General features: G+C 45.9%; 1 protein-coding gene across 2 annotated transcripts in view; it reads left to right on the top strand.

The window, feature by feature from the left end:
• Positions 1 to 3,853: 3,853 nt before the first annotated feature.
• Positions 3,854 to 11,074, top strand: part of LOC129822333 (ephrin type-A receptor 4-like) — a 90,420-nt gene continuing 83,199 nt past the window's right edge. For both annotated transcript variants that reach the window (XM_055880543.1, XM_055880542.1), the window contains exons 1-3: positions 3,854 to 4,055; positions 5,476 to 5,543; positions 8,081 to 8,744. In XM_055880543.1, coding sequence (XP_055736518.1) covers positions 3,959 to 4,055; positions 5,476 to 5,543; positions 8,081 to 8,744 — 829 coding nt within the window. In that variant the 5' untranslated portion in view covers positions 3,854 to 3,958. The remainder of the gene's footprint in view (positions 4,056 to 5,475; positions 5,544 to 8,080; positions 8,745 to 11,074) is intronic.

Here is an 11,074-nt window from a genome sequence, read left to right as displayed (position 1 = left end):
GAGGATTGGGAGGCCCCGGTGCACAACTGAGCAAGAGGACAAGTACATTAGAGTGTCTAGTTTGAGAAACAGATGCCTCACAAGTCCTCAACTGGCATCTTCATTAAATGGTACCCACAAAACAACAGCTTCATCATCAACAATGAAGAGGTGACTCCGGTATGCTGGCCTTCTAGGCAGAGTTCCAATGTCCAGTGTCTGTGTTCTTTTGTTCATGTTAATCTTTTCTTTTTATTTAAATCTCTGCCTAGAAGGCTAGCATCCCGGAGTCGCTTCTTCACGGTTGACGTTGAGACTGGTGTTTTGCGGGTACAATTTAATGAAGTTGCCAGTTGAGGACTCGTGAGGCATCTGTTTCTCAAACTAGACACTCTAATGTACTTGTCCTCATGCTCAGTTGTTCATTAAATTAGTCATTCAATGAACAACCAATGGGATTGATGAACAGGGTAGGCCTGCCTGTGCTTTGTTCTTAAATATTTCCCCAAAAGTTGAATGAATGATGACATAGGCCTAATAGCCTCATGAGGGTAGGAAAGTGATGATGTACTGTATATAGCCATATACTTCAATCATACTCTATGGTGCCAGGCCAGCTAGTTTGATGATTCACTTTCATTTCTTGGTATCAAATCAAATCAAACTTTATTTTTCCACATGTGCCGAATACAACAAATGTAGACTTTACCGTGAAATGCGTACTTACAAGACCTTAACAGTGCAGTTCAAGAAGAAGAAAATATTTACCAAGCAGGCTAAAATAAAAAGTAATAACCTGGCTGGCAGGAAGCTTGGCCCCAGTGAAGTACTGGGCCGTTCGCACTTCCCTCTGTAGTGCCTTACGGTCAGATGCCGAACAGTTGCCATACCAGGAGGTGATGCAACCGGTCAGGATGCTCCCGATGGTGCAGCTGTAGAACCTGTGTACCCAAGCCAAATCTTTTCAGTCTCCTGAGAGGAAAAAGGTTTTGTCGTGCCCTCTTCACGACTGTCTTGGTATGTTTGGACCATGATAGTTCGTTGGTGATGTGGACACCAAGGAACGTGAAACTCTTGACCCGCTCCACTACAGCCCCGTTGATGTTAATGGGGGCCTGTTCGGCCCGCCTTTTCCTGTAGTCCACAATCCGCTCCTTTGTCTTGCTCACATTGAGGGAGAGGTTGTTGTCCTGGCACCACACTGACAGTTCTCTGACCTCCCTATAGGCTGTCTCATCATTGTAGGTGATCAGGCCTACCACTGTTGTGTCGTCAGCAAACTTAATGATGGTGTTGGAGTCGTGCCTGGCCATGCAGTCGTGGGTGAACAGGGAATACAGGAGGGGACTAAGTACACATCCATGAGGGGCCCCAGTGTTAAGGATAGCGTACTCTTACCACCTGGGGGCTGCCCATCAGGAAGTCCAGGATCCAGTTGCAGAGGGAGTTGTTTAGTCCCAGTGTCCTTAGCTTAGTGATGAGCTTCGTGGGCACTATGGTGTTGAACGTTGAGCTGTAGTCAATGAACAACATTCTCACATAGGTCTTCCTTTTGTCCAGGTGAGAAAGGGCAGTGTGGAGTGCGATTGAGATTGCGTCACCTGTGGATCTGTTGGGGCGGTATGCGAATTGGAGTGGGTCTAGGGTGTCCGGGAGGATGCTGTTGATGTGAGCCAATGACCAGCCTTTCAAAGCACTTCATGGCTACCGACATGAATGCCACGGTGCGGTAAACATTTTGGCAGGTCACCTTCGCTTCCTTGGGCATAGGGACTATGGTGGTCTGCTTGAAACATGTAGGTATTACAGACCCGGCCAGGGAGAGGTTGAAAATGTCATAGTGGGATTTTTTATTAGCGTCCGGATTAGTCTCCCGCTCCTTGAAAGCGGCAGTTCTAGCCTTTAGTTCGATGCTGATGTTGCTTGTAATCCATGGCTTCTGGTTGGGATATGTACGTACAGTCACTGTGGGGACGACGTCATTGATGCACTTATTGATGAAGCCGATGACTGAGGTGGTCTATACCTCAAAGCCATTGGATGAATCCTGGAACATATTCCAGTCTGTGCTAGCAAAACAGTCCTGTAGTGTAGCATCCGTGTCATCTGACCACTTCCGTATTGAGCGAGTCGTTACGCCTACATGGAGAGTGTGGTTTAAGCATTAGCCAGACTACCCACTAAAGTGGTTCCCAGGCAAAATGCACACAGGCAGGTGTAACCAACAGTTTACACATCCAAGTGGGATCTTAAGCAATTTTTTTATTGCAGGATCTAACATACCATACGAAATGGCGGACATAGTACACAATTTAGCAACGTTTTCTGGAAAACTATTTTGGCTTCTGAGTACTACTTTAAAACTACTGTCTGAATTTTTTTAATCTTTTAACTCTGTAGTGTCACTTTAAATCTATCTATTCACTCCAGTGTTAATTTGCTAAATTGTAATTACTTCGCTACTATGGCCTATTTATTGCCTTACCTCCTTACTCCATTTGCACACATTGTATATAGATTTTTCTATTGTGTTATTGACTGTACGTTTGTTTATCCCATGTGTAACTCTGTGTTGTTGTTTATTGTCGCACTGCTTTTCTTTATCTTGGCCAGGTCGCAGTTGTAAATGAGAACTTGTTCTCAACTGGCCTACCTGGTTAAATAAAGCTGAAATAATTTTTTTTTTTTTAAATGAAAGAGTCATGATCAGGAAGAACTATGGGTAACCTGCTGGCCCTTGTGTATGTATTAGTGACTGTGTGAGGTGATGCGAGAACTACCCACCTATCCCACGACGATGGCCCCCTGCGGCTCACTGAAGCCTGCCTGGAGGCTGCAAAACTTGGCTCATCCCGCAGGAGCATGGAGAAAGATCCAGCGTAGGAGGACGTGAGGGAGGAGGGGGGAGGGTGAGGAAAACGTGTAAATAGACAGACAGTCTAAACCAAAAGGGAGAACACAGGATTTTTCAAAACCGAATAATGCCTTCATTGTTTGAGGAAAAACCCAAAGGAAAACATTAGGTTACTCTTATCGATTTATTTCTAGACCTTTAGGCGTTAACTGTTATTAGAATGTTTGTTATCTCAACTCAGGGATGGATCCCCAGATGTATCAGCCCAACACACCTTAATTCCAATACAACATTGATAAAATGCTATTTGAATAACGACTATAATCAAATAACACGGGATTCATGGCCATCATTCATCACATAATTGATATGATCAATTTCCCAAAGTGGAATTTCGTGTTATGTAATTGGGTCATGCTCTTACTTGTTCCATAATCCAATATATACAGACTATCTGTGATTGTATCCGCTAGGTGGCGACCTTGGTCTAAAGTGTTTAATCTTGGACAGCGCAGGACATCACTGGAGACAACTTTCATATGGGGATCACAACGCGGTCCAATGACGAGTAGGCGGTTTAACTCACGTTATCAGAAAAATGACAAATATCTGCCTACACATGACAACGACTAGTCCGAAAATATAATTAAGATTTTTTTTTATCATTTGAGCAAAGCACTTTTGAGACACGTGCTATAGCATAGACTTAATAAGGAATACCAATGTTGAAACGTTATTGGGAATTTCATCTTCATTATTAATAACAATGTAACGACATTATATTGGAAGTTTATTGGTTGTCTTTAACAAGAACAGGAGTGGTGTCCGCATGAAAGAAATGCACTAACTATTTCAGTAACAACCGGCCCTTTACACAGTCCCATTTGGCCCAGTGTCCACTCATGGCTGAGGGGTAGGGGGACAGTTAATGATTATTTGGACCGTTTTCCCGTCCACTGCGTTTCCTATTTGGAATGACTGCCGCGTCAGAGCGCTCAGACCCGCCTCCTGGCTGTTTTCGGAGCATCACTCTATCCCTGCTTCAAACGCATATTCCACAGGGAGAGAGAGAGAGCCAGACCTGCGAGGAGCGGAACGAACGACGAGAAAAAAGGCGAACGACAAATGGCACTCATGGCTGGGATTTTGTTTACGGCGACCTCTGTGCTGTTTGGGATTTCTACGTTTGTTTCTTCGGCACGGATTTACCCCCCAAATGAAGGTAAGACTTGGAATAACAGCGGAGCCCCGTCTTGGACTTCTTCTCCGTTAGTTTATACTCCGTCCACTTCGTGTGTGAGACGGACCACGAGCCCGTTGTCCCGCAGCTATTCTGGACTCGTGCAAGAACCTGCAGCACTCAAATAAGGGGGCAACACTATTAATTTGCTCAACCACATGTGCCATTATTCTCTGACATTAGATTTCCATTTGCGTCATACCCATCGAATGTTGTGTGTCGTAGGCTACTTGGTCCTCTTGCTACCTAAATTGTTGAAAGCGCTTGGCAGAAAGCCGGAGCGTATGAAGTCTATATGGGGCTCTAGCAGGGTCCGAGTGGAGTGCTGGGAAGTCTTACTTCACAGTTTCTGTTAATTAAGCAACAGTCACCTTCTTCAACAAAATGTGATTTTTTTCTTGAGCCATATAGACTACAAAGACTTGATTTTATTTAGCAATCATTATTGCTTTGGAGGGCATGTCTGTATCTGGTTTTGTGCAGGACGGTGGTGCAACCCCCCCTTCCAAAATGAGCCATGTTATTTTAGTTCATAACCATGTATTATTGCAGTCGCAGTTCTGTACAATAATCCCCATTCAATTATCAAGTGGCTCTTGTGCATTTTCTATGTCAAATGCATTAACTTCAAAACAGTACTCAAATAATTACCTAAGCCAAGTAATATCAGATAAATGTTAACATCTTAAATTAAATCCACTCTTTAAAATTAAATTAAATGCACATGTAAGCGCTTATGTAGATTTCCGTCACTGCGCACTGAGAAGATTGCAGTTAGAAATATAAGAGGCTATTTAAATCTCATCACGGATTATTTTTGATTTCTCACTGAAGCAAATTCATTTAGAAGTCCGTGCTCCTCTAATTGACTTCGATTGATCATCATCGAACCTCAGGAGTTAAAACAGACAAACGGAGTCTCGAATATCTAGTCTCGAATATCTAGGCCTATTTATTAACATCCAGCGTTTCACTCACTGGGTTACAATGACATGGTTCCATGGTTCTTTATACAAATATCAAATCCCCGTAAAAATATAATATATATTAATATTACAGGGGTCCCTTTATGTTTTTAATCACAAATCCCCCTGAAAAAAAATATCAAAATTACGCATTTGAGTAATCCAAACATATTACATATTTTATGGAGTTATATGCGTGGACATGGGCCTATAGATAGGTCGTTACACATCGATCATTAGCCTATTTCAGACTCGTTTTTCGTTGAGCAGATTGCGCAGAATTGTTTTCCTCGATCAAACTGCATAACTATCCAACTATGGTAACATAACAGCACCGTGGCTTTTCCAAACGGTATATTAGCACTGTAGACAAGATTCCACATCATCAGTGTTATGAACAGCCTATAACTGCTCACTTCTCTTTCTATGTTTTTCAGTGACGTTACTGGACTCCAGATCCGTAGCGGGGGAGTTGGGCTGGGTCGCCAACCCAACAGAAGGAGGGGTAAGTGCCCCTCGTTAGGACGCGAGTCCCCCGTTGATTCAAAATGGAGAGATGATGTCCTCTATAGCCTACCGGCCCCCTCCCTCCTCTCTCTCTACTTGCAGTAATGGTCAGATTCGAGTCCGATACTGTAGCAGGCGTCGGGTTTCCTGAATAGACGGCGGATTGAATCGGTCTTTGTGGAGAAACTGTATATCCTTTTCCCCCATTGGGGCGCGGGGGAGAGGAACTTGGCAGCACAGAAAGGGCCCTCTGGAATGGATGAATGAAGGGAAAGGGCAGCGGGTTTCAGTCCTCGCTGTATGATTGGATTGGGCCATAAAGCGATAGGGAATGTGATCGGACTAAATGCGCGATCCCGTGGTCTAATTGGGATATATATAGTTGCGCTGATCATGTACAGAGTGCGACTGTTTCGGGAATGGCAGTGAAGGGGCCCGGGGTGCGCGCGGCTGGGTCCTGTCTGGCACACTCCCCTGTGAGTTGTTCCCTGAGCCGAAGCAGCAGCAGCACTGGCGTCTGATTAATTGCATGGGACCATCTTATAGTTTTAGTCGTATTTATAGACTAAACCAACAAGGTGTCCCAAAGTAGAGCAACATATGCTATCCAAGAGCAATGACGTTCTTCTGTCTTTTCAGACATCTTCTGGCATATCCATTATATTTTAATGATACTGTTTATCGTATGCTATAGACCCATAAAACAAACGTTGATCTTTTGTCGCAGCCCCGCCTCTCCAACTCTTGTTTTATTCACCATGGGGTTGAGTTGTTGTTCAATGAACTTGGTTCGTGTGTGCTGCTGTTAGTTGCTCTCTGTTCCTCCTTCAGCCGTTTCCTCTGTGGCGGAGTGATTGACAGGGTGCTGACAGTGCAGACAGGCCTGCTTTCACCCTCTCATTACAACCAATTGCCCACATTCTCTCTCTCCTCCGCTATCGGGGAAAGGTGCGGCCTTATCTGCCACACCGGTTGATTTCCACGATAAAGGGCCACGCAGAGAGAAGAGAGCAGTGGAATAGAGCAGCGGGAGTTACGGAGCCTCAGCCATGTTATATAGTTATCTCCCCTACTCAAAGGTATAGGGCTTTGAAGAGATTATTTATGATAACACGTTGAATCAAATTCAGCGCAGGATACATCCTTCCCCGTAGTAATAGCTCTGTTTGGACTCCTTTCTCTGAATACTATATAGTCCTAACCAGATACAAGCAGAAGGCTGGTTTGTCTGCTCTTGTTTTTAAATGCAATAAATTCGAAAACACTTTTTTAACCTCATTATGAAAAATGTAAAGGCCTAGCGAAGTGAAAAACGTGATTTACCTGTTTTTATATATATTTCCACACCATACGGTCAGATAATAATATGAAATTATGATTATGCCCTTTTAGTGCAAGAACTGTTTGAAAAGACTGCCTGAAATTACAGCCTGTTTTGGTGGGATAGAGTTTTGGCCTGTCTGTTGACATCACCAGGTGGTAAATTAGTTAATAGACCAACAAGAAAGAGATTTCCAAACCTCTCTGCCAATAAAAAGCTAGTTCTCAGTTTTCCCCTCCCCACTCAGACCACTCCCAGACAGTCCTAGCAAAATTCTTTGCTCTTTGCTGAGAAGCTATTTTGTTTCTTTTTTGACCATTATAATTGAAAACAATCACAGTAAGGTCCTTAATTGTTACCCAGAAATTATTTGATATTGAGATAAAAACTGCTGCATTGGACCTTTATGAGCATGCCATAATGCCCCCAATGCCTTTCAAAACGCCATATACTGTACCCTAGGCTCTTTATCATAAGTAAAACATACATTGCTCCTATAATAATAAGCCAGCGAGTCATCAATAATGTAATCCATACACCCAATCCACATGTGTGCTGTCAAAACCTCTCCCTCTCCAAAATCATTTGTATACCTACAGAAGGCACACTTTTTCTATTGGATTTCTGTTCAAATCACTTGGGTTTCTATTCTAATCACTATAAGCCATTACAGACTTAGGGCCTATCCATTAGCTCATACATAAGATTGTTTCAATACCCCCTTTCCTTTCTCTTCGCTCTCTCTCTGTATTTCTCTCCATTTCGTGACCTTTAATTTTATCATGGAGTTATGGGGATTTACATTGAGACATTAAATTTGACATTATAGTAATAATGAATGGTGCATGTTCCCCAAGGATTTGGTTGGTTTTCTTTTATGTGGAGATAAAACTTACTAGTCGGGATTGAATACAGTACAGTAGGCCTATTTGTACTTATTTCTGCCTGTACCAGTAGTAGTTTCATTATAAAAGGCCGTACTGTGTATATTAGGCCTTGTCATGCATTTATTATTCTTGAATTGACAAGCTTGTCCATTAAATAATTGGCCTACTGGGACACAGATATTGAGTCACCATTTTGCTATGGTCTTTCTCAATGTATGTTTGCAAGTCAATGTTTTTATGTGGCCTACCATTTTCCAGAATTTTCTAATGTTGATATAATGTTTGTCCGATTTTTTCCTAACATTGTCTCTGTGTTTGTGTCCACAGTGGGAGGAGGTGAGCATCATGGATGAGAAGAACATTCCCATCAGGACGTACCAGGTGTGTAACGTCATGGAACCCAACCAGAACAACTGGCTTAGAACGGACTGGATCCTCCGAGGTGGCGCCCAGCGTGTCTACATCGAGATCAAGTTCACCCTGCGCGACTGTAACAGCCTCCCTGGTGTCATGGGAACCTGCAAGGAGACCTTCAACCTCTACTACTACGAGTCCAACAACGACAAGGAGCGCTACATCCGAGAGAACCAGTTTGGCAAGATCGACACGGTGGCGGCCGACGAGAGCTTCACCCAGGTGGACATCGGAGACCGCATCATGAAGCTGAACACAGAGGTCAGGGACGTAGGAGCCTTGACCCGGAAGGGTTTCTACCTGGCCTTCCAGGACGTGGGAGCCTGCATCGCCCTGGTGTCTGTCAGGGTGTTCTATAAGAAGTGTCCCATGGCTGTGAGGAACCTGGCCCAGTTCCCTGACACCATCACCGGGGCCGACACGTCCTCACTGGTGGAAGTCCGAGGATCCTGCGTGCATAATTCTGAGGAGCGTGACGTTCCCAAAATGTACTGCGGGGCGGACGGAGAGTGGCTGGTGCCCATCGGGAACTGCCTGTGTAACCCGGGATTCGAGGAGAGGAACGCTAAATGCCAGGGTAAGTTAAGGAGAGAAATCTTCTGTCTGCCTCAGATATATATTCCTCTAGTCACGGGCAGCAGCTGTTCTGTGTGGTTATTTATACTTGTCTCTATCTTTCTCTCTTCCTTCACCTTCCATCTCTATCTCCATACAGAAGCCTGCTTCTTTATCATATCTCCCTCCTCTCTCTCTGTAGGTCTCTTTGTCTCACTCCCTCCATGTATCCCGCTCTCTTTGTCTCTCACTCTCTCCCTCTTCCCCCCTCTCCTCTATTCACCAACCTCTCTCTCTGTTGCTTGTTGTCTCTCTCTCCTCCACCCCTCCCTGCGTCTATCCTACATGGTATCAGGCTGGGTAAAAGAAGCAGTGATGATTGTAAATTCCGTAATCATCCAGGCAATTGGGATGTGGTAGTTCGGCCAGGAGAACAGGCCTGCTATTGGGATGTGTTAGTTCGGCCAGGGGAACAGGCCTGCTATTGGGATGTGTTAGTTCGGCCAGGGGAACAGACCTGCTATTGGGATGTGTTAGTTCGGCCAGGGGAACAGACCTGCTATAGGGATGTGTTAGTTCGGCCAGGGGAACAGGCCTGCTATAGGGATGTGTTAGTTCGGCCAGGGGAACAGACCTGCTATTGGGATGTGTTAGTTCGGCCAGGGGAACAGACCTGCTATAGGGATGTGTTAGTTCGGCCAGGGGAACAGACCTGCTATTGGGATGTGTTAGTTATGACAGGGTAACAGGCCTGCTATAGGGATGTGTTAGTTCGGCCAGGGGAACAGACCTGCTATTGGGATGTGTTAGTTCGGCCAGGGGAACAGACCTGCTATTGGGATGTGTTAGTTAGGCCAGGGGAACAGACCTGCTATTGGGATGTGTTAGTTCGGCCAGGAGAACAGGCCTGCTATTGGGATGTGTTAGTTAGGCCAGGGGAACAGGCCTGCTATTGGGATGTGTTAGTTAGACCAGAGGAACAGGCCTGCTATTGGGATGTGTTAGTTAGGCCAGAGGAACAGGCCTGCTATTGGGATGTGTTAGTTAGGCCAGAGGAACAGGCCTGCTATTGGGATGTGTTAGTTCGGCCAGGGGAACAGGCCTGCTATTGGGATGTGTTAGTTAGGACAGGGAAACAGGCCTGCTATTGGGATATGTTAGTTCGGCCAGGGGAACAGGCCTGCTATTGGGATGTGTTAGTTCGGCCAGGGGAACAGACCTGCTATAGGGATGTGTTAGTTAGGCCAGGGTAACAGGCCTGCTATTGGGATGTGTTAGTTCGGCCAGGGGAACAGACCTGCTATAGGGATGTGTTAGTTAGGTTAGGGGAACAGGCCTGCTATTGGGATGTATTAGTTAGACCAGAGGAACAGGCCTGCTATTGGGATGTGTTAGTTCGGCCAGGGGAACAGGCCTGCCTGTCTGCTGTGTGTCTCTGGTGGATAAATGGCTCAGAAGAGATCAGTCTAAATAGATACCAGTAGCTGCCAGTCTCTCTCTCTACTCCTAGCCCCAATCTCAGCCAGATGATTCCCAGTCTCTCCCTCTCTCTCTCCCTCTCCCTCTCCCCCTCCCCCTCCCTCTCCCCCTCTCTCTCCCCCTCTCTCTCCCCCTCCCTCTCCCCCTCCCTCTCCCCCTCCCTCTCTCTCTCTCTCTCTCTCTCTCTCTCTCTCTCTCTCTCTCTCTCTCTCTCTCTCTCTCTCTCTCTCTCTCTCTCTCTCTCTCTCTCTCTCTCTCTCTCTCTCTCTCTCTCTCTCTCTCTCTCTTTCTCTCTCTCTTTCTCTCTCCTCCCCAATCCCAGCCAGATGATTCCCAGTCTGTCTCTCTCTCTCTCTCCTCCCCACCCCAACACCAGACCCAATTCCAGCCAGATGATTCCCAGTCTGTCTCTCTCTATCTCCTCCACATCCCAACACCAGCCCAAATCCCAGCCAGATGATTTCCAGTCCCTCTCTCTCCCCACCCCAACACCAGACCCAATCCCAGCCAGATGATTCCCTGTCTGTCTCTCTCTCCTCTCCTCCCCACCCCAACACCAGACCCAATTCCAGCCAGATGATTCCTAGTCTGTCTCTCTCTCCTCCCCACCCCAACACCAGCCCCAATCCCAGCCAGATGATTTCCAGTCCCTCTCTCTCTCCTCCCCAACACCAGACCCAATCCCAGCCAGATGATTTCCAGTCCCTCTCTCTCTCCTCCCCAACACCAGACCCAATCCCAGCCAGATGATTTCCAGTCCCTCTCTCTCTCCTCCCCAACACCAGACCCAATCCCAGCCAGATGATTTCCAGTCCCTCTCTCTCTCCTCCCCAACCCAGCTCCAATCCCAGCCAGATGATTTCCAGTCCCTCT

The sequence above is a fragment of the Salvelinus fontinalis genome, chromosome 24 (assembly GCF_029448725.1).
Source record: "Salvelinus fontinalis isolate EN_2023a chromosome 24, ASM2944872v1, whole genome shotgun sequence".
Lineage (NCBI taxonomy): Eukaryota > Metazoa > Chordata > Actinopteri > Salmoniformes > Salmonidae > Salvelinus > Salvelinus fontinalis.
The sequence above is the reverse complement of the archived record's forward strand: the minus strand, read 5'-3'. Positions and strand labels throughout refer to the sequence as shown.